Source organism: Mytilus trossulus, chromosome 5, assembly GCF_036588685.1.
Source record: "Mytilus trossulus isolate FHL-02 chromosome 5, PNRI_Mtr1.1.1.hap1, whole genome shotgun sequence".
Classification (NCBI taxonomy): domain Eukaryota; kingdom Metazoa; phylum Mollusca; class Bivalvia; order Mytilida; family Mytilidae; genus Mytilus; species Mytilus trossulus.
The window spans coordinates 37,565,979-37,591,253 of NC_086377.1; the positions used below are offsets into that span (position 1 = coordinate 37,565,979).

At 33.1% G+C, this 25,275-nt stretch overlaps 1 protein-coding gene across 23 annotated transcripts in view; it reads right to left on the reverse strand.

The window, feature by feature from the left end:
- Positions 1-25,275, reverse strand: part of LOC134718820 (inositol hexakisphosphate and diphosphoinositol-pentakisphosphate kinase 2-like) — a 93,482-nt gene that overhangs the window by 52,948 nt on the left and 15,259 nt on the right. For 19 of the 23 annotated variants that reach the window (XM_063581572.1, XM_063581573.1, XM_063581596.1 and 16 more), the window contains 11 exons: positions 19,252-19,459; positions 18,627-18,809; positions 17,898-18,049; positions 12,440-12,541; positions 11,781-11,942; positions 10,843-10,964; positions 9,741-9,842; positions 7,431-7,517; positions 6,578-6,763; positions 5,919-6,004; positions 1,560-1,595 (listed from right to left, as the gene is read on the reverse strand). In XM_063581572.1, the coding sequence (XP_063437642.1) occupies positions 1,560-1,595; positions 5,919-6,004; positions 6,578-6,763; positions 7,431-7,517; positions 9,741-9,842; positions 10,843-10,964; positions 11,781-11,942; positions 12,440-12,541; positions 17,898-18,049; positions 18,627-18,809; positions 19,252-19,459 (1,426 nt within the window). Of the gene's footprint in view, positions 1-1,559; positions 1,596-4,254; positions 4,335-5,918; positions 6,005-6,577; positions 6,764-7,430; positions 7,518-9,740; positions 9,843-10,842; positions 10,965-11,780; positions 11,943-12,439; positions 12,542-17,897; positions 18,050-18,626; positions 18,810-19,251; positions 19,460-25,275 lie in introns of all 23 variants that reach the window. The other 4 variants (XM_063581581.1, XM_063581578.1, XM_063581584.1 and 1 more) reach the window with 3 other exon arrangements.

The following is a 25,275-nucleotide window of genomic DNA, read 5'->3' on the forward strand; positions in this document are numbered from 1 at the left end:
CCCTTTTAATTTGCTTTATGTGACAAAGATTTTCTGCTTAAGTATGATATGGCATCCATCAATGATGCATACTCTATTAGGTTGATATGGAAAATTTAAAATCATCTGAACCCCTTTTAATTTGCTTTTTTTGGACAATAATTTTCCCCTTAAGCATGTTAAGTATGATATGGCATCCATCAAAAAAAAAAATCATCTACAACCCCTTTGTTTTGGGTTTTTTATTCAAGTGATGTTTTCCCACTTCAATAGATACCAATAGAGGTCGATAAGGGAAAATTTAAAATCTGAACCCCTCCAATTTATTTGTTTTATAAAATGATTTCCCCCCTTAGCATGTTGAATCACCCAGCCTTCATGGATACCATGTAGGGCTAAAAGGAAAATCTGTAAATCCTAACCCCTTCCAATTTATGTTTTGTACAAATTATTTCCAAACAGCATGAAGCACCCAGCATTTATGGATACCATTAGAGAATGATAAGAAAAATATATAAACCTATAACACTTATTTTTTGTGTTTGTTTGTACAAATGATTTTTTTCACACTTAGTATAATAAAGCACCCAGCAATGATTCCAATAAGAGGTACCAGTTGATAAGGAAAATTAAATCTGATATAAAACCCCTCCATTTACTTATTTTTTTTTTTGGGGGGGGGGGGGGGGGGGGAGGGTTCAAATGGTAATTTTTTGCATGCTGACACAACCAGCCTTATAGATACCATACAAGATTCTGAAAGGTAAATATATAAATCTGAAACCCTTCAATTTTGATTGATGTAAAAGGGATTTTTCCCTCCTTGGAATTTTGAAGCACCATATGTTTATGGATACTAGGAAAATCTACAAATATATTTTTACCCTTAACATTAAAAGCAGCATTAAATGAAGGGAAGGATTTTAATCAAAACAATGAATTGGAGGCGCAGACAAACAGCAACTTATTCTTGTTGTTATATGGTGGTGTTGCCTATTAAGTTACCTTATGTTTCCGCCAATTAAATTAGTATTATATCAACATGAATGTAGAATATTAAAAAAAGAAAATAGTCATGAACAGCTTTTTGTCACTTAATGCAAAAATGATAACTTATCATTTTCAAAATTATTGTCTTTAATTCTCGATTATTCTTTGCCACATACCAGAATTGACGACAAGCACCAAGGGGAAAAAATGTACTAATATCCAATTTTGTTGAATCTAAGATCCAAATGTTAATGATGAGATTAATGATAAGCTTCAGAAACCAACAGTGATGACATGAAGCCATAAAGATTAGAATGGATAGTATTTTATTGTTCAAAGTTAATAAAAACAATTAATATTAGCTTGTCTCAAATCTATAAATATAAATATAACTATAAAAAAAAAATCATCAAAGTTGTGTTAGAAACTGCTGCTATTAAGTAATAGGATTAAATTGTAACTAAGAAACCCAATATTTCCTAATAAAAGTAATTTCTTGAATATAAAAAAAAAACATCTAGTTTCAGGGTAAAAGGGAGGTAACTTAATAAGCACACTGCAGCAATGATCAATTCTAAAACTAAAATTACCACCGCTGTCTCCAGTTTCAATTTCTAAGTCAAAAACTGAAATGGTATATATACATATATATAAATGGAAGAAAAAAAAATATAGCATACACTGCATTTAAAAATACCATTGATATTTTATTGTCTTACTGTCTCTCTTGGATAGTAAAGAACATGATCTAGATCTTAATGAGAGATTAAGAATTCGTTTGGTTTCACAGTGACAAAATGAACTCATTAAATCTTACTCTAAGAACAGGATCTCTTATGTTTTCAAAGTGTTCTGATCTCATCATGATAACTAGTTCTTTTTATCTAAACACGAGAATGAGAATTCTTTCACTTTAAGCATAAGACACAATGTCAAAATATATTGATGCTGACTACTTGATCAGATAATTTGAATTTTCAATGATATTTTTATTTGCACTGTAGTTTATATGATAATATCATATCTTGAAAGAAGAAACCAATGTTAAAGGAATAAATAATAGATATGTATTTTACATTTTTTCTACCTAGTTTTAAGTTATCTTCTCTACTTGGAAAGCTACAAGTTTTAAATTATAAAATTTAACTGTCTCCAGAGAAGAAATATCAAATAATTGACAAAGTTGTAGAATCTATATTTCTATATTAAGACTTGGAATATAAAGCCCAGTGTAATTTTTGGTCTAGGTGAACAAATAAATTAAAATTATGTGTCAGCTCACAGAATGTAACAAACAAATTAACGTAATAATGGCAAAGTGTATACATCAAATAACAGCATAAAACATATTCAAACATCAAGCATTATTCATATATATATATACATATATAAAATGTATACTGTGGATTCATAATTATTCGTTGGATACCAATTTTCTTGGAATTTGTGGGTACAGGCGAATCACGAAATTAAACGTTCAACAAATAACAAATTTGCTTTAGGCTTGTAAACAGACTTCAGCAATACCACGAAATCAAATATCCAGGAACATGTAAGTTTTCCTTAATTCACGAAAATTGATACCCATGAAAATAAATGAATCCACAGTACATAAAAGTTTATATTCATAACTGATAAAAAAAAATCTAATGCAATAACATTCAATGTAAAGAAAACAATTAATATATATAATGAACTTTTAATGTTTTATAGAGAAATAGAATCATATTCAAAACAGTGTGGTCCTGGCCATTGATTGACGACCTAAATATTCCTATTGACTGGGACAGATTAGGTGAACGTTTGTCGGTAACGACCATTGCTCACTTCTTACTTATTATAGAATTTAAACTGTGGGGTCACCAAAGGTTATTAACGCCTTTAATAATAAAATAATTCGAAAAATTATTCAGGAATAACCTTTGTGTTTTGATTGATATTATTGATATAAATCAACACATCGTATTATTCCGGATTAGTTTTTCGAATTGCTTTATTAAGGTGTTGAGAACCTTTGGTGACCCCACAGATTCAGTGTCTTTAACAAATACATAGTGAGCAGTGATTGTTACCAACAAACGTTCACCTAATCTGTCCCAGTCAATGGGATAATTTAGGTCGTCAATCAATGGCCAGGACCACACTGTTTAGAATATGATTCTACTTTTAATAATAACCTTATGCACATGTATATTTATTAAATTGGGAAGGAACAAACAAACAATTAATCTTCATAATATTGGTCGCAGATTTTCAATTCTCAGATCTGCAGTGACATCACAACATGTAACTGACCAATCAATGATTAGCATTTTTATTATGTAAACAATGTTGAGAGGTGATGCGGATAAGATTCCTCTAGATTTTCCATAGACTTATTGCAAATTAATTTAATTGATATAAATCGTAACCAGTTGAATATAGTAATTTTACTCTTTTAATACTGTTAAAGACACTATATGATATCTCTATTTTGATTTTTAACATACTATAACCTCTGGTTAAAAAATAATCGGCAATATAAATAATCAGTAATCCCCTTCAAATAGATGAAAAATCTAGAGGATTCCAGATGGCATCACCTCCTGACAAATGTAAATGCCAGGATGTCCGGATCTGAGAATACATGGACTTTCAAACAGCAATTTCATTGGGAAATTAAAACAACATTTAACACACAAACTTATCAATTCTGAAATTTCAACAATTACATTTTCTTTTTAAACTATTAAATAAAACAACTGGAACCAACTTTAACTAGAAACTAACATTTCAAAAACGCAATCAAGGGTGACATTTTCAGAACTCATTGACTTTGAAAATTGAAAAATCAACAAAAAAATGTTTTAATTTGAGCAAGCATGAGAAAAAAAATTCTTTTATTTTAATTGATGCAATTTTAGGAAACAATTTGAAGAACATCTCAAATTAATTTCTCCTTTTGTCTGCTGTAAAAGTAGAATTTTTTGTGGAGGTTTTAATTTCATTAACTTTGTAGAAAAAATATATCCCTGAAATTTAAAACCCCACGAAAATGTAACCTCCATATAACACCACTTACATTTAAGAAAACCACGAAATTAAATCCCCATGAAATCTTATAGAGAGAAAAAACCATGAAATTAAATCCCCATGAAATCTTATAGACCAAAACCATGAAATTGTAACCCCACGAAAATTCATGTTTGTACAGTATTCGTCAAAAATTATAAAATGAGTTCTGAATTTGTATTTTTTGATAACAAAACCTGTTAATAGTTAAATCACACAGCTGTGCCTACAAACCCTCACTTGAAGTCCCCAGGGGTCTACCTGACGGCTGATGTTTTAGCTGTATCTTACGATGGATACCAGTGAATTTGTACCTACGGGTGTTTCAAATCGCAAGTTTATAATTATAAATTATTTCTATCTTACTTTATAACTTGCATGATATACTGTAACTTTAGAAACTTTTGTGATCTTTTTATTATTGCAAAAAAATTGCATTGGTTTAGATTTTCAAAAATAAAAAAATCCCATCTAAAATTAATAGCATGTTTTGTACATACCACTTCTAGAATTTAAAATAAATTTAGCATTTTTTATCCGTGTCAAACAACTAACTAATTGCTATCATAATAATTTGCATACAAAGTTTTCAGAAATTACAGTATACATGTAAATGATTGCAACTTTATTATGAAGGTTTTGAAGCTTAGCAAATTATAACTGTCCTATGCAGCAATAAATCAGCATACAATTTAGGAGTAAATAGTTTAGCAACATTGTTATTCTACTTGTCAAATAAAGCAACAGCAACACAAAAAGGTTAGTGGATTTGCAATGCTGCATGACATCTAATTTCTAGAGAAAACTTTGAGTAGATATAGGAAGATGTGGTTAGAGTGCCAATGAGACAACTCTCCATCCAAGTAACAACACTATTACTGTGATCAAAACTTTCACAATCAAAAACCATTGTGGTCATTTAACCATGCTTTACAACAAAATAAAAACAGAGGGAAAACATGGGTTTCAAAATATTATGCAAATAAGAAACTTAATTATGCAAATAAGAAACTTAATTATGCAAATAAGAAACTTAATTATGCAAATATAAGGAATGTAAGCAAACAAAATATTAATTCCACACCAAGCAGCTAAATACAGGATACAAACAAGCTTAAAGGTAATGTGATATGTATAAGCATGCCACCTCCATACTGAAACATGCCACCATCCACCACAACAATATTAGGACTACACTAATGGTAAACATAGATGTGTAAACTGATCGTCAAATTGTAATGATGAAATTATTAATCTTATCACATATTTGTTACGAATACGTGGGGTTTTGCATATGTAATAACCTCAAAATTCCCCGGAGCAAAAAAGAGGTTATTGTGTCCTGATTGCAAAGGACATCTTTCATGCATCTTTCACAACACTTTTGTGATAAAATGTTTAAGATTTTTACCTGTTATGTTTCATTAAACTGTTATAAATTTTTTTAATGATATTCTTAAATTTTATTAATGATATTCTTAAATTTTATTAATGATATTCTTAAATTTTATTAATGATATTCTTAAATTTTATTTGATATGCTTAAATCTTAATTGATGTACTAATATGCTCAAATTCTAATTGATATGCTGAAGTTTTCCTTCTATAAATTTTATTAAAATAATATAAGCAATCAACAATTAATTCTAAGCTTCATTCAGCATATTTTTAAAATACTAAAACACCCAAGCACTGTAGAAACAACCATGATTAAACTGAGTATACAGTAGTGTATAATTCACATTCCCTCTTCCACCTATATGTCTTGGGTAAAAGAGTGTGTATAATACATGACCAACTACGGTATGACTTTTTTCCCCCTGAAATTTAGATTAGTATTTTTCATCATTACAATCTGACTACCATTTATACAGTTAAATATTGATGATAGTACCCACCCTCTTCACTAGATGATTTCTTTGGGTTACCATATGGTTGATACTTCAGTTGAACCTTACGATTTATTCCAGAAAAATGACCGTACCTAAAGATTTTCAAATTAAATATGGTGGTCATAGTAATCACAGATATCATATTTGGCCTTTCTTCTAATTTAGGGTCCCAACCAATGATAGAGCTATACTAAACTATCCACTTCCCTAACCCATACTGAACACTAACTGAAAACCTTTAAACCAAAGCCTAACCTTGAATGCCCCTATACCTATATATATAAACAATATTCCTAAAGTTAGGGGACCCCTGTAGAGCAAAAGGTCCAATTTTAGAGGTCTTAAAATGTATCGTAGGTAAACTCTAGATTTCAAATTCCCCTAAATCATGGCACATGTAGATTTTTTTTTGTCATTACCAAAGATATTTAAACTTTAGTGTGCATTTTAACATAATTATTATTCATTGCATACTCAATTTCATGGATTTCATGAGAAAAGGTAAAATGAGAATTCAAAACTTTCAAAAAAGGCAAATTTCATTTTAATTATATATATTGGAATAATTGATTGGTATTATTTTTTTGGTGTTTAATTTGCAGTAGAGATAAAATAAGTATGAATTTGATGACATTTTATGATTCAGATCATCTAGAAATACATACATTTCTAGTACAAGTTTGAGTTGTTGTAACTTGACCTTTTTCTCGGCTATCTCAGGATCACTGTTAGCATGGTGCTCATCTAACAGAAATCTCGCTATGTCTAGTACTTCCTGTAACTGTTTTGGCTTCTTAAGTTTTAAGTGACCAGTCCTGTACCCGTCATATTTTTTAAATAATTCAAAGAACCTATTAAAAAGAAAATCATGAAAAAGTATTAGCAATTGGTAGTTTGGAGGGGATTTAAAGGCTTCACCAGTTTTATGCCAGGAGAAAGTCTTTCAATAATAGTTGAAGTAATCAACAAAAAAATCAATATACATGTATGTGTACTTGTAAATCCAAAATTGTCTCTGCCCACATTTTATTCTAATTTTATAATAAATAAAAAAAATAATTCAGCCACACACATTTGCAATACATTCTGGTACAGCTGTTCAAAAAAGTGTAAGTTGAAGGTTCTTGGACCTGACTTTCATAGGAGTGGATTTTTCAATTTTACAATACAATAGTCAATGACCTACCATATTTCACAGTGATACAGGACCATTGAATCTTTATGGAGGACTATTAACTGGCTTCAATTGTAATCTTCTTTATTTTAATTGCTTTTATGTACTGTAAATTCAGAAATTATTGCATGCATCTATTATTGCAATTTTGTCATTTTAGACTGAAATGAGATTTAAATTTTTACGATTTTGAGAAAAATCCTGTTTAATTCATATAAAATATTTTAAAACCCAAGTTTAAATTATTGCGTTTACAACTCTGTTGCATTTTTGGCAATAATAAAAAAAAACTCGCAATAATTTTCTGAATTTACAGTAATCTGTACATGTCATGTGATGCCTACCTTTTATGTTTGACTTCCATCTTCATTTTCTGTTTAGGAGTTCTGTCACCATGGCGAATAACAGCTACCACACAACGTAATTCCATCCTAAAATAGTCAAATGTTTTTATCAACTTTCTCTTTTATTCTTCAAGAAATTCAGATATGAACCCACAACATTAAAACCCTTTTCATGAAAGGGATATCATGTCAAAATGAAATTGGAAGGGTTTGAAGCAATGTTTAAATTGTTGATGTGGGTCAGGAGCCATTTGATGTATACATGCAAAATTACACAAAGAACGAAAAGTCATGTGAAAATGTGAAGCCCCTTCGATACTTCTCCACTTATTAAAACAGAATAGGCTTTGATATTATATACTGTTCCTGCTGTTATATGAAGGTACACTTGTTTTTGGACAAAAACTAAAAAAAATCCAATAATTATTCATTGTTCACTTAAAATTAAATATTCATTTGTTTGCAAATCATTTTTAACCTATAATTGTTACTTTTTGACCTATAACTGTTAACTTATTATAAATTGTGACTTTTAAAAAATGGTTGTTTCATTGGAATGTGCACTCATACAACATCTTCCTATTTATATTATGTTACTTTATACTTTACATGGACCCTATTGAATCACTTAAACAGTCCCTGGTTTGAGAGGTACTTTACAATAACCTTAAATGGACCCTGAAGACAAAGGTATTACTGAAAGTGACTCAAATTAAGAACAAGCTTTAACCCTCATATTCATGACACTTAAACAGACTTTGATCTGATAAACATTTAAACTATAAGTCATTTTTGATGCTACTGTGGTAAGCCGTGTTAACTTACATGGACCCTGATGTTGTAGTCCGCATTACTTAGATGGACCCTGATGTTGTAGGCCTCATTACTTACATGGACCCTGATGTTGTAGGCCTGTTTACTTACATGGACCCTGATGTTGTAGGCCTCATTACTTACATGGACCCTGATGTTGTAGGCCTCATTACTTACATGGACCCTGATGTTGTAGGCCTCTTTACTAACATGGACCCTGATGTTGTAGTCCTCATTACTTACATGGACCCTGATGTTGTAGTCCTCATTACTTACATGGACCCTGATGTTGTAGGCCTCATTACTTACATGGACCCTGATGTTGTAGGCCTCATTACTTACATGGACCCTGATGTTGTAGTCCTCATTACTTACATGGACCCTGATGTTGTAGGCCTGTTTAATTACATGGACCCTGATGTTGTAGGCCTCATTACTTACATGGACCCTGATGTTGTAGGCCTCATTACTTACATGGACCTTGATGTTATAGGCCTCATTACTTACATGGACCCTGATGTTGTAGGCCTCATTACTTACAAGGACTCTGATGTTGTAGGACTCATTACTTACATGGACCCTGATGTTGTAGGCCTCATTACTTACATGGACCCTGATGTTGTAGGCCTCATTACTTACATGGACCCTGATGTTGTAGGCCTCATTACTTACATGGACCCTGATGGTGTAGACCTGTTTACTTACATGGTTCCTGATGTTGTAGGCCTCATTAATTACATGGACCCTGATGTTGTAGGCCTCATTACTTACATGGACCCTGATGTTGTAGTCCTCATTACTTACATGGACCCTGATGTTGTAGGCCTCATTACTTACATGGACCCTGATGTTGTAGGCCTCATTACTTACATGGACCCTGATGTTGTAGGCCTCATTACTTACATGGACCCTGATGTTGTAGTCCTCATTACTTACATGGACCCTGATGTTGTAGTCCTCATTACTTACATGGACCCTGATGTTGTAGGCCTCATTACTTACATGGACCCTGATGTTGTAGGCCTCATTACTTACATGGACCCTGATGTTGTAGGCCTCATTACTTACATGGACCCTGATGTTGTAGTCCTTATTACTTACATGGACCCTGATGTTGTAGGCCTGTTTAATTACATGGACCCTGATGTTGTAGGCCTCATTACTTACATGGACCCTGATGTTGTAGGCCTCATTACTTACATGGACCCTGATGTTGTAGTCCTTATTACTTACATGGACCCTGATGTTGTAGGCCTCATTACTTACATGGACCCTGATGTTGTAGGCCTGTTTAATTACATGGACCCTGATGGTGTAGGCCTTATTACTTACATGGAGCCTGATGTTGTAGGCCTGTTTACTTACATGGACCCTGATGTTGTAGGCCTCATTACTTACATGGACCCAGATGTTGTAGTCCTCATTACTTACATGGACCCTGATGTTGTAGGCCTTATTACTTACATGGACCCTGATGTTGTAGGCCTGTTTACTTACATGGACCCTGATGTTGTAGGCACCACTGGTATATCTTCTGGAGCTGAACCTAGAACCCAAGGTATATGTAACTGTGGAGCTTTGGCTCTCATTATCATAGTTCTGAAATATTTAGATATAAAATGTAAACATTTGCACCTGTCCTAAGTCAGGAATCTGATGTACAGTAGTTGTCATTTGTTGATGTGGTTTATAAGTGTTTCTCTTTTTTATATAGTTTAGACCGTTGGTTTTCCCATTTGAATGGTTTTACACTAGTCATTGTTGGGACCCTTTAGAGATTACTGTTCAGTGTGAGCCAAGGCTCCTTGTTGATGACCATACTTTGACCTAAAAGGTTTTTTTTTACAAATTATGACTTGGATGGAGAGTTGTCTCATTGTCACTCATACCACATCTTCTTATATCTATTATGTAAACACTTGATCAAATTGTTCAGAATTCATTACAAATATGTAATATAACAAGAAAAATCTGTGTATATCTTTGTGAAGGAATTGAAGACAATTTTTTTTCTTTTTTTTTTATATCAAAAGGGATCCTTTGTTATAGAAAATTTAAACCACATCATTAAAAATCAAGACCATACATACCACTGTCCCAGGTTAGGGGGTGGGGATCCTGATAACATGTTTAACCAGCCACATTATTTATGTATGTGCCTGTCCCAAGTCAAGAGCCTGTAACTTAGTGGTCTTCCTTTGTTTATGTGTTACATATTTGTTTTTTCGTTCATTTTTTTGTATAAATAAGGCCATTAGTTTTCTCATTTGAATTGTTTCACATTGTCAAATTGGGGCCTTTTATAGCTGACTATGTGGTATGGGCTTTGCTCATTGTTGAAGGTGACCTATAGTTGTTTTAAATGTCTGTGTCATTTTGGTCTCGTGTGGACAGTTGTCTCATCGCCAATCATACCACATCTTCTTTTTTATAGTGACCTTTAGTTACGTTAATCTCTTTTGTTATTGGAATTGCTTTCTCATTTATCATATCCAATTTATTCATATAAAACTGAACATTTAATTTTGATATTGTTGATTTAAAAGTTATTTATTTTCAAAGAAGAGTCTTTATTTTTGTGTCACTGTATTATACTTACCCCAAGATTTTAGCACAATCATCGTAATATTTCGTTGAGTTCTTGACAAAACTAAAACCATTGACATCACATACGTAAGACTGACCATTAGCTCTCAGCAAGTCAAATCCACATACATTTTGCTGCAAAAAATATGTTCAAGTTTAAAACAAGTTTTTACAAAAAGGTATGTTTGATTTAGATACATCTACTTGCATTGACGAATCCAGGGGGTTCCGGGGTTGGAACACCCCCTTTTTTTTGGCTGATCAATGCATTTGAATGGGGACATATAGTTGGAACACCCCCCCCCCCCGTTGTCCTGGGTTGGGAAACCCCCTCCCCCTTTTAAAAATGGCTGGATCTGCCCCTGACTTGTTTACTTATATAAATATATGTCTAAAGATTTGTGTAATGATACTGATAACTAAAATTGCATTGATTTTCCATGGTGAAATCTAATGATTTATAACCATATAAATCAGTGGTGGATCCAGAACTTTTCCTAAGGGGGATGGAGGGGGTGCTGACTGAGCTAAAAGGGGGGGAGGGCGCTCCAGTCATGCTTCAATGATTCCCTATATAATCAACCAAATTTTTCCCCCAGGCCCCCCTGGATCCGCCTATGTAAATTGTAACTGACTTTAACATTAACCTGCAAACAGATGGTATCTTTTTATACATACATGACATTATAAGGCATCGTTTCATAAATATTTTTTCTAGACTTCACAATGGAAAATTCAGAGGATTAGAAGAAAATATGAGGTCATATTTGAACTTTGACCAATGAAGAAACAATGCATGATTATAAAAAAAATATAAAACTATGTTGTAATCTTGGTATTTCTGCTATCAGTCACACCTTCTGACTAGAACGTGCCGTTGCATGTGTGGCATGCCCATGCTGTAGATAAAGATATCAATCAGGTAAGAATAAGAGAGAGTAATTCACTTACTTTAAAGGCAAGACAGACTTTCCTGGCAAGTAGTTTATCTTTGGCACTAAGAAGGACAGGATAACGGATTTCTTTACCACTCTTATCTCTCTCAACCTTCCCATCCAATGCTGGAGATTTCCTGGCCTCAGCATGGGCATAATCTGGTCCAACTGTATACACCTGTCATTATGAGAAATAGTAAAATAAAGTAAGACAGGATAACTGATTTCTTTACCACTCTTATCTCTCTCAACCTTCCCATCCAAAGCTGGAGATTTCCTGGCTTCAGCATGGGCATAATCTGGTCCCACTGTATAAACCTGTTTTTAAAGTACAGCCAAAATTATGTCAATGAAATTATTTATTTAACATGTTCAACAGCAAATATAGTCTGGTGACATTTTAATGTATCTGGACCATAAAAAAATATGCAGTCAAATCGAATGGTTTTACACTAGTCATTTATAGCATACTGTTTGTTGTGAGCCAAGGTTCCATAATGAGGGATTTATTTTTACCTATAATGGTTAACTTTTACAAATGATGACTTGGATATGTCTCAGTGGCACTCGTACCACATCTTCTTCTATCTAAATGTAATGCCATAATATAGTTATAATACAGATGAAAGTGGTGTTAAACAACAATCAATCAATACTAATCATAACAATAATTACCTTGACATCAGTTCCATCTGTTGGCATAAATTCTTCATAGATATAAGATCCTTTGTTCCGTAAGTAACTACAGTTGGAATATATACTACTTCTTGAACCAATCTATAAAGAAATGAATTAACTGTCTTTAAGCTATAGTGCACTTTTACTTCAGTTACATGTACTACCATATAAACTCTCTACATTTTCATTTAGATTTATTTTTTTATGCACACATTTCTACTATAAACATGATAAATGTAATTTGCTAAATATTTAAACAAGACAGTAAAAGACACAAAGAATCATTTAATTCCTAAATATCATTTACCAATGCTGTCTCAGGTACATACACCTAATAAGGGGGTCTCATTGGGGGGTTCTGATCCCAGATATTGCTTACTGTTTGGTCAGATTCCTGTATCCCTCTTACACTATGTACGTAAGCAGTTCTCATTTTTTTGTAATTTCCCTCCCCACTAAAATTCATTTCCTGTTTTCACAGCACAATAATTTGACTTTCACGTGTCACACTTACAAAAAACAGCAATCCATTGTCACGCCTAGACCCCAATGAGGATGACTAATAAACCTTTATTCACCTAATCTATCATTGGAGTTGCAAGTAATTTCATTACCGTATTTAAGTCTGTATAGTACGCAGGTTTTAACCCTGGGGTAGATTTCTTAGAAGAAGAGAGGTGAACTGGGTTCTCGTTAAGACACGTATATGGGTCCTTAATGCTTGAAAATCGAAAAAGACGTGAGTCCGTAAGACCCATCCTCATTGTATCCCCTTAATAGTCCCAAGCACATCTTTTTGCCTAGAAGTTTCATGAATGTCAACATGGTTTTGACAATAAAGCTAAACCAGAAGTCGACGTTGTAAAATTTATGTGATGCTTAGATCAATCTTTTTGTTGACATAACTTATTCTTTTAGATTAAACGTATTTCATCAAGAGATATCCTTAAGGTAGCACAATACAAAGATTTTATAACTCCAACTCCCAAGTTTTAAAATGCTGTAACTTTCTTAATAATGCTTGAAAATTAATAAAAGTGGTAGTTTAGGATAACTAACAGATTACTCTTTCAAATTAATGCAATGTAGGTATTATGTAACAATTGTGTAACCAATTATAATGTTAACTATGTCTAAAATATTTTTCACCAAATTTCCACTTTCAAATGAAATTAGCTTCTGCATAGGTATCTCTTGAGGGTTGATTTTATTATATGTTGTTCCTATGGCCATTATCTACAAAAGGGTGTCTCAGATTTCAGATAGAATGTATAGAACAAATTTTACACCTAATTAAACATTATCTTCTTTCATGTGTTTAGGATGTTTACACTAATTAGAGATTTATGAGAGAATGGAATACCATAGAGACAATCTGAGACACCCTTTTGAAGCCCATGATGTGTTGATTAAGATTTCGTTAAAATTTTCTGTATAGTTAAAGAGATGATAGAGCTAAATTCATTCAAGTGAACTTAGGCCAGGATTTTTTAATTTGTTGGTTTACGGATCCGCCGACCCGATTTTGCCGATTCCTAAAATAAAAATAAAATTGACTTTTCATGCTTTTTTATTCCCGCCCACCCAAACAAATACATTATCCCTGAAAAATAGTTAAATTCTTCTTTTTTTATAAAATGAAATGCATGAATCACTAACAAAATCAATAACACTCTGTGTTGTGAAAAAATAAAACTTCCAGTTTACGTTTCTAAAAATAGACAAATCAATTATAACTGACCTTGAAATGTCGTTTATGCAAATAATTTTGCAGAACGAAATCTGTGTTTTAAAAACCCATTACACAATAAGTTTGTTTCCCTTATTTTTCATCAGTCAGTAAGATGCATAATCTCATAGAAATAGACTTGTCCAAATGTGGACAGGTGGAAAGCACCTTGGAAGTAAAAGTTCTGAATATCAACAAGTCATTTGGAATTTTCTTGTTTCATGGATAATAAAAAAAATTATCGACCATTTGGATTATAAACGGGAATGCATGACACTAGATTAACCCGATATTCTTTTTTTTTTTTCCTGGACAAGTCTATTACGTTTTTGACACATGTGTTGAAACTTATTTTCGTACGACGTTTTTTACATTTTTTTCTTTATCAGTTTTCGTTTTTGTAGATCATTACTCACCATTTTTTCTGGAATTGATTAAGAGCTAGGCGAATTTGTTTTTCTTGTTTGTGAAAAGACGATTCAATTTCATCTTTGTCTGTGAACACCCCCCTTTTTTATGGCATATCATTAGACAATGTCATGCGATATTTATGACAGCTGAGCAAGAATATTTCATCCAACTAAAATTTGAAATGATGACAAAATAGCATAAAAACATTTTGTTAGAAAGGTAGAATGTATATTTATTTTGCATTTTTTTTTCTATCTTGAAAGATTTTTTTCTTCTTTTTTTTCCCGACCGACCGACCCGACTTTTTCATAGGGAAAATCCGTAAACCAACAAATTAAAAAAATGTGGCCTTACCCAGATTTCGCCACTTATTACATAATAATTGATTACATAATGATTGCATAATAAAAATATTGCATTCATTCAAAAGATTCATCTTTTATCTATCTATATATAACTCTTTTATTATTTTCTATGCATTCATAAGAAAGTTACAGTATTTCAAAGGTTAGTGGTTGGAAATAAATAAATCTTTGTATTGTGCTACCTTAAATATAATAATGCTGTTCAAACTAATTAATAAATATATGTAATAGTGGCCATTTAAAAAAAAAAAGTATTTGAAAAGCATTAATATTTCCATGTGTTGAACATCGCATACATATCAATTGAAACAAAAAAAGTAAATTTCATGCATACATTAATTTTTAGTCTTTTTTTCAGCTAACGAAACTCAGCCATTAAGCCAGGTGCTGGGGTGGTCAGGAAGAAAATATTTTTGTAATGATTAATATTTAAATGTATCAACATAAATGCTACAATTCATTTTAATATCTATTTTGTATTTAAGAATATTCATAATGAATCTGTATTCTGTACAAGATTCACAGACTACGATTTGCATCTTAAGAACTTCCTGATAAATAATATCCTGTTGTTTACAATCTGTGAATACAATAAAGAATCAAACATTGTTTGCTAAGTTAGGCCTAAAATAAAATATTACTGTGTTTCCCAATCCCGACCAACCCTGCAAAAATGGTGCTACTCATAAAATATTATTGTCAAAACCAAGTCAAATATTATTTTATTCATTTTGGATTATCAGGCTTTCCACTCGTCCGATAATGTTCAAGCTTTTTGGAAAAATAAAACTATTTTCCTACCTACCTACCCACACCTGGCTTGGGAGGGTCGGGATTGGGGAAACAAACAATATATTAATTTAGGCCTTATTTATTCTGCAACAATATTTTCAATATCCTGTAATCAACCAGGACTGAAGTTCAATTGACCCAGAAAAAAATTTCGTTTTCAATGGACGTATTTCACCGAGTTTTTCCATAAAATCTCTGCCTACAATGTTTTCATTGTCCTGTAATCGACTGAGCCTAAAGTTCAATTTGTACCAGAAAAACAAATCATTTTCAATGGACGTATTTCACCGACTTTTTCCATAAAATCTCTGCCTACAATGTTTTCATTGTCCTGTAATCGACCGAGCCTGAAGTTCAATTTGTACAAGAAAAACAAATCGTTTTAAATGGATGTATTTTACAGAGTTTTTCCATAAAGTCTCTACCTATAAAGCATGAGAAGAAACTTTTTTTTCTCAAGTTTCAAAGGTAAAAAGGGGGGTGCATATTATGCATGGGTGTGTTTTATACATACCAAAAGACGGTATTCCTGTATATCAAAGGGAAAATAATATTACTCCATTGGTTTGATGTGTATAGATTATCAATTTATGGTTCTTCAAACCAATTGGAGTTTCTCTGCTACAATCTCATTGAAGGAAGACATTGATATGAGATGTGGCATAAAAAACAAGAATGTGTCCACAGTACACGGATGCCCTACTCGCAATATCATTTTCTATGTTCAGAGGACCATGAAATTGGGGTCAAAGTCTCATTTGGCATTAAAGTTAAAAAGATCATATCATAGGTAATAAGTTTTAAGTTGATTAAACCTGAAGTGGGACAGACGAACGAATGAACTGACAACAAACCGATGCATAAACCAGAAAACATAATGCCCAGAGATGTCAGGGGCATAAAAATTTGAATTGGAAATACCATTGATAATCTGCCTATCCCTATTTAGTGGTTTCCCTATTTTCTGGGCAACATTAAGAGGTCAAACATTCTATTTTTAATTGACTAAGACTATTCCAATGGCATCATAATTAAGATTGTAAGTTTTCCTACCAAAGGTTGTGGTTCTCTCAAGTATCTCCAATTTCCTCCACTAATGAAAAAAATGACTGCTATGCAAGTTGTCCAAATAGTGCTGAAAGTGGTGTTTAACACCAATCAATTAATCAATCAAATAAGGGTCATCCTATATAAAATTGAGAATGGAAATTGGGAATGTGCCAAAGAGACAACAACCCGACCATAGAGCAGACAACAGCAGAAGGTCACCAACAGGTCTTCAATGCAAGGAAAAATTGCACCCAGAGGCGTCCTTCAGCTTGCCCCTAACAAATATATACTAGTTCAGTGATAGTGAACGCCATACTAAACTCCAAATTGTACACAAGAAACTAAAAGTTAAAATAATACAAGACTAGCAAAGGCCAGTGGTTCCTGACTTGAGACAGGTATTTATCAAAGTATTACAAAATTTAACATGTAAAATGCTGATTGTTTATAGTTGTCACATGTTTGGTAATTATAGAAAGGTCAGTTCGATTGGTTTAAAGTCATCCGAGCCATTGTAATCAAAGTGTACAGTAGCATTTTGCCGAATAAACAAGTGAAACTGCGAGCTACTGCTCACTGATGATGCCCCCCGCCGCAAGTGGATAATATTAATAGTGTAAAAATTTGCAAGTGTTCGGTAAACAGGAAGTTGTCGAGTGATGAATTTGAAAACGCATCACACAGTATAGCTGACTTATATAAATCCTAAAACCAAATTTCAGAAATCCTTGTATTCTAGTTCCTGAGAAAAATGTGACGAAAATTTTCAACTTGGACGGACTGACGTACTGATGGAAGGACAGACAGAGGTAAAACAGTATACCCCCCCCCCCCCTTTTTTTAAAGTGGGGGTATAATAATTTTATTAATTATATTATTTATTGTCAGATTTGTGGACCACTAGTATGTGGAAAATAGTACAAGCTGCTAAATACCTGTGTATTTATATGAACTTTCCACAATATTTTATTTATATTTGTAATAAAATGTTTGCTTGTCTCTGCAAGTTGCATCTCTCTGGTAAGACTTTGTGGTTATTTGATAAATATTTTGTATTAGTTTGAGTTCACGAATAAGAATTTAAACTCTTATTTTTTACTGTTCTTACCTTCCTAAACAGCCTCTGACTGCCTCCTCCGGCTGCAGCAGGGAAGTAGATATAAACATTATGGTCCTCAGCTGATACAGGTTTCTCCACAAATGGTTTATGGAAGACTTGATTCTCAATCTCTATAGCGTCTTCATTATCAGTGATGGTATCTAAGTAGCAAAAAAATATCTCATAAAAATGTTTATCCCCGCCGCAATTTTGCATCTGTCCCAAGTCAGGAGCCTCTGGACTTTGTTAGTCTTGTATGATTTTTAATTTTAGTTTCTTGTGTATAATTGGAGTTTAGTATGACGTCCATTATCACTGTACAAGTATACATAATTTTTTAGGGGCCAGCTGAAGGACACCTACTGGTGCGGGAATTTGCTACATTGAAGACCTGTTGGTGACCTTCTGCTGTTGTCTGCTCTATGGTTGTGTTCTTGTCGCTTTGACACATTCACCATTTCCTTTCTCAATTTTATCTATCTTATAAAACAAAATGTAAAAAGACAACAGTTTATCAAACACTCCACAAAAAACTAGATTCTTACAGAATAGTGATAAGTACTAGACTTTTTTAACATTTTTTAAACCTTTAACCAATTTTAAGCATAAGACAAGGTCTTATTTTTGCATTGAAACAATCACTCTGTAAAGAACAAAGAGAAAACTTTTTACTTAGGGAATGATAAACTATACCAGCTGCAAATGTACACATTTCTTATTGTAATTTTAAGAACTTACAAGATGTAGACAGTGGTCCTTTGTCCCTATTCAGAACAGAGTATCGTGGATGAGGTATCCCATGCTTTATCAGAGTTTTGTAGACCTCTCTTCTATCCAGTAAAGTGTACTGTGATTCTAGATCGTTAATAACAAATGGCTTTCGTAGGTTTGTGTATGCAATAGCTTTATCTAAAGGAAATCCTGGAAGTATAAAAATAACATATCAACAGTCTAAATATGCACAAATGCTTTAATGAATGAATGCCAAGTCATTTTGTCATTTCAGAGCATTAAGCTGACTATGCAGAATGAGTTTTACTTATTGTTAAAGAGAATACTGTGAAAGTACTTTTATTTGGGGGGTACCAATTTTCGTGGTTTTCGTGGATGACTTTATGTGGGGATTCCAATCGCCTGAACTCAACTTCTGGATCTGTTATTCAAAAAGTTACATAATTGTTTCCCTCAAAGGACCAACAATACATTAACTTAACCCTCTACCCTTTAATTTTCTTATAATCCAAAGTTATATCATTTGGTCTCTAGTGAATAGTTTTCTCATTGAATTGGCCACCTTACCACATCTTCAAATAAAAGTTCCAATATATTTCTCAAAATACTTGACATAAATATTACAACCTACCTGCAGAAAAGAAAGAGATAAGAACATCAACAATGGGCCATTCTTCTACAGGACTATTGAGGATTACATCTTCATCAAATAATAGTGTATTCAGCTGCATATGTTTATGGAGTCGAGTCAGGATTTCATTCATTGGTTTGGAGTTGGATTTCTTACTCATAGCACAGATACCTACAGTGATTTTCTTCATTTCATCTAGATAGTGCTCCTTTGTAATAAAAATAACATTTCATCTAGGTAGTGTTCCTTTGTAATAAAAATAACATTTCATCTAGGAAGTGTTCCTTTGTAATAAAAATAACATTTCATCTAGGTAGTGTTCCTTTGTAATAAAAATAACATTTCATCTAGGAAGTGTTCCTTTGTAATAATCAAAGCACCAAAGGCGCTGTAGGCAGTCAAGTAAAAAAAAGCAGAGGCAAGTTTGGCAGAAGTTTATATAATAAGACAAATATTGTTGCTTCAATTTGTTTTTTTAAGATTTTTTTTAAAAGAACAAACATTAAACAATCATATATTGTACATTTATGTTCATTAAATGAATTAATCATTGAGGCAAATAATTCATATTTTGTCAAAGTTTTAAAAAAGCAACACATATATCAAGTATATTTTTTTCATGGTCATGAGTCTGAAATGGTACAAGTTTGCAATGATTGCAGTTCGTTAACGTTAGTATCAATTGGTTGACTGTTAGAAGTTCAAATTGACTTTAGTACGAGCTTGTAAAAGAATGAATAGACTTGCTTCCCTGGAAAGAAATCTGAGTCTGTGTTCAACAGTACACTAACTTATCAAACAGGAGTGGATAGGGTGACCCTAATGACCCTCCCTATATTTCATTTGATCAGTTCTCATACATGAATATATATGGTTTAATTTAAAGGTGGGATGACTGCAGGGAATCGCCCTATATTTCATTTTATTTGGAGGTGGGGATCCCAACTGTTTCCAAGTTCTTAAACAGGAGGGGTATGGTGACCACAGGGACTTCCCCTATATTTCATTTGATTTGTTATATATATAGTCCCATACATGAGTATTTATGGTTAAGGGGTGAGGATCTCGAATTTTTCCAAGTTCTCAAACAGTAGGGTGTACAGTGACCATAGGGCCCCCCTTATAATTTATTTGATTTGTAATATTATCCCATACATAAATATATATGGTTTAAGATTGTGGATTTCGACCATTATAAATTCTCAAACAGGAGGGGGTAGAGTGGCCCCACGAACTCCATCTATTTTTCATATGATTTGTTATATTGTCCCATACATAAATATATATGGTTAAGGGGTGGTGATCTCGACCGTTTCCAAGTTCTCAAATAGGAGGGTTGGGGTGGTCCCCAGGGACTCCCTCTACATATTTCATTTGATTTGTTATATTGTCCCATACATAAATATATATGGTTTAGGGATCAGGATCTCGACCGTTTCCAAGTTATCAAATAGGAGGGGTGGGGTGATCCCCAGGGACTCCCTCTACATATTTCATTTGATTTGTTATATTGTCCACTACATGAAGATATATGGTTTAGGGATAGGGATCTCGCCTGTACCAAGTTATCAAACAGGAGGGTTGGGGTGATCCCCAGGGACTCCCTCTACATATTTCATTTGATTTGTTATATTGTCCCATACATAAATATATATGGTTTAGGGATCGGGATCTCGACCGTTTCCAAGTTCTCAAATAGGAGGGGTGGGGTGATCCCCAGGGACTCCCTCTACATATTTCATTTGATTTGTTATATTGTCCACTACATGAAGATATATGGTTTAGGGATAGGGATCTCGACCGTTACCAAGTTATCAAACAGGAGGGTTGGGGTGATCCCCAGGGATTCCCCCTATATTTCATTTGATTAATTATATGTTGTCCCATACATAAATATATATGGTTTAGGGGTGGGGATCTCGACTGTTTCCAAGTTCTGGAACATGAGGGGGTGGGGTGACCCTGGGGACTTCCCCTATATTTCATTTGATTATTTATTTAGTCTCATTCATGAATGTATATGGTCGAGGGGTGGGGATCTCATCCGTTTCAAAGTTATCAAACAGGAGGAGGTAAAGTGGCAAAATGGACTCCACCTATATAAGATTTGCTTACATTCAGGTATCATATATATAGTTGTATTATTTGTGCCTGTCCCAAGTCAGGAGCCTGTAGTTCAGTTGTTGTCGTTTGTTTATGTGTAACATTTTTGTTCCATAGTTATTTTTTTTTTATATAAATAAGGCTATTAGTTTTCTCGTTTGAATTGTTTCACATTGTTTTATTGGGGCCTTTTATAGCTGACTATGTGGTAATGGTATTGGCTTTGCTCATGGTTGAAGGCAGTACGATGACCTATAGTTGTTAATGTCTGTGTCATTTTGGTCTCTTGTGGACAGTTGTCTCATTGGCAATCATACCTCATTTTTTTTATAAGAAACTTCCAGCTATTTTAACTGGCCCATTAAAATTGAGAAGAAAAAAATAGCCCTTGAAATTGCAGTGATATGTTTAACTTTAAAAGCATCTAACATGCATTACCAACATTTATCACTGATAAAGAAAATGTATACTGTTACCGGGCTATCGTTTCACAAAGATTCGTACGACTTACGTTTACGATTAAACTTACGTTAAGCGTAAGATTTTACCTGCGAGTGTTTCACAAAGGTGATCGCAAACGTAACGTAAACGTAACGTAGACTTATGATAATACTGGAAAAGGGGTGCTCTCTTTGACAGCCGCGTTCATGTCTATAAAAAGAATCGTTCTTTCAAAACCAGGAAGAACATTCATACCATCGTATTTTGAAATAATTATCAGTTTTTTTGTTAGTATAGTATTAATGAGGTTTAGTGAGGTAAGCATGATAAGTGTCCAATCTAGTTTTAAGAAATTTTTTGCTTTGATTTTATTAGAAAATTGACTGGCGGAGGTTGTTTTTTTCATGCACGGTCTGTTTTTGCTATTGTTGAAGAATGATGAAGTCATACAAAAAAAAAACCAGTTACATTCATTGGGACTTTTTTACTAGAAATTATAAGTATCTTTGAATGTTATTTATGAACAGGTATAAAATGTGTTAAGCATTGTGAAAGTTTCTTGTGCGTGTCTAGGTTTTTTTTTTTGTCAAGGAGAAACCCACTGGTAAAACAACAATCAATTATGGAAATGTAAAGTATATGCATATTTTTATTTCATATTTTATAACGCTATGCGGTGCATTTGTTATTGTATCATCCAAAAAATAGTCATCAGGACATTAGGAAAGCATAAAATAGATAAAAGATGTGGTGTGATTGCCAATGAGACAACTCTCCATAAGAATCCAAAAATAACAAAGAAATTAACAGTTATAGGTCACCGTACGTCCTTCAGCAATAAGCAAAGCCCATACCGCATAGTCATCTATAAAAGGCCCCAAAATGACAATGTAAAACATTTCAAACGAGAAAACTAACGACCTGATTTATGTAAAAATTGAACAAAAAACAAATATGCAACGTCAACCCCTGAATTACAGGCCGACATGGGACAGGCACATACATACATTTGGCGAGTTTAAGCATGATAGCGGGATCCCCCCTTTTTAACCTGGGACAGTGTCAAACATAACAACATATGAACGAACTATAAAAATCAGTTGAAAAAGGCTTAACTCATCAGATGGACTAAAATTCATCAGATGGACCAAAATACAAGTGGACGTGGACGGGTACTATTATTATATTTATTAGTATTATTTGAGCCTGGAAGCAATTTTTAAGCAAGAACAACTTAAGCTGAGATTGCTGTTCGGGGTGAGCCAAGGCTCCGTCTTGAAGGCCTTACTTTGACCTATAATTATTAACATTAAATACATTTAATAAAGTGACCGCTGATTTTTTTCTCAATAAAATCAGTGGCTAAAAATTACCCGTTTTCCTTCGATTTCCTTACTTAAAGAAATATCAGTATTGCTGGATCCTGGAAGCAATTTTTATGCAAACAATTATTATCTGTATTTAAAAAAAAATTTGTTAGAAATCAAACTGGTAAGTTAAAAAATACATATCGTAAAGCTAGATCATAGAACGCAAGATTTTTTTTTATCGAGGACCTTGAATCTCAATATTATTGAAAGCTGAACAGACATGTACATTTTGTATATAACTACAACCAGGGACTTTCTATAACAGTATATACTTAGTATAGAAAGTTCTTGCTACAACGAATGGGAGTGTTTATCTACTAACGTATTGAACATAATACTCTCGTAAGATCGGGAGACAATAACAAAAATGATCCAACAGCTGATTCAGCCGGTAACGAATTTCCGATATCATAAAAGATTCCCCAAAAAAAGGGAACTTCCTCTGCATAATTGAGCCCCTAAATAAATTTGAATATTGTTATATGTGTTCTCGTACAAAAACTGAATAACACTGAGACGGACGGCTACACGAAAAAAAATTAAAGAAAAATACTGACACAGTTCACTATCGATCAAAAATTCGGAAAATTACAGATATATCACGTATCATGATACAGCTGTTAAGGAAGCTGGCTTGTCAGGTTTTGGATTTTTGTCAGATTTTCAGAATCCTCTGGTTTTATCCATTTGAATGCCTTGAAAAAATTTGCCCGGTGACCCCCATTTTTCTTTTTGAAATTCTTTAACACGTATAATGATAAACCGATAATCTGTAAATTAAAGTCTTATAAAACTTTAATTACTTTTTAACAGTTTTTGAGAACTTTAACTTGTCAATGATAAAGCTATGAAAAGTCAAGAGAAAATATTTTCCCGCTAAAATTTCAATGGCTCATATCTCGAAAACAAGCACGATGACCTATATATATATTTTGCTCTTTGGATTCCTTTATTAAGGTCAAGTAACAGTAAATGAACGCCGTCTAGCGGATTCCGCGAAATATTGCGACGTTTTGTACGAATTACGTCCCTTTGACCAGATTTTGCAATGTTAAAATTTCAACCGGCTACTTTTCAATGGGACAACGGTAAATCTGACGGAAAGTATGTATCTTCTAGGAGAATGAACTTGTTTGCTAATATTGAAGAAATGCTACAGGATTTTGAAAATGAATATGAAAACAGTCATGAAGACGACCTTCAAAACGAAAATCAGGTGTCTGAGTTTGGATATCTGCCGACCAGTTAAAACAAGTGTGAAAACTGTTGATCACTGTTGCTCACCACTATTTCTACATAATTGTGATGAGGAAAAACAGTGCGGTCTCGACAGTATATTGAACTCTGACACAAAATAGTACTTTTTATGTCATTGTTTACTTAAACTTACCAACAAATATGCAGAAATGAAACTTCTGGTGAAAGGGAAATATATTTAGACCATTTTGAGTCAAAATTCACTTGTCTATGAGTTTGCGTTAAAAATTCAGGATTAATGCGCTTCATAGTACACTAATTTAAGATTTCCAGAAAACAGGGAGTTATTTTGGTAGTACCTGTGTTTTCAAGATCAGAAATTTCATATAAGACTTTAAACATTGGTTGAAAATTGGCATGTAGAAAGGTGATACATGTACAATTCAGGATATACCTGGTTTCCTTGAAGTTAAACTTAAGGTAAAATATTTAGATAGCTGTGAAAATTGCAAGATTCGGTTGAACAGATAGGGATTTTTAATTGGTGGTTTGACACCTTTATTTTCGTTTTCCTCCCAAAATAACACAAACTGAATAATCATAAGAAAAGATGACAAATGCGACTATACCTATATAGAACACAGAGGCATGATGATTAATTCATTGTAGAAGGAAGAGAAGCGACACACAAAATTAGGTCTTCTCGTTTATTAGCATAGATACTCTAACTTTTCTTTTACAGTACTTTGTATATCCCCATCCCTGTTTCACTTGAATTATTGTCAGCTTATTCGAATATGAGCATGTTTTCTGGAACGTTTGAAATAAATGCAATTCATCTAATGTTTGAATGTAAATTTACACAATCATGTAATTATAAACATTTAGCATGTTTTAAAAACAAGAAGAAAGG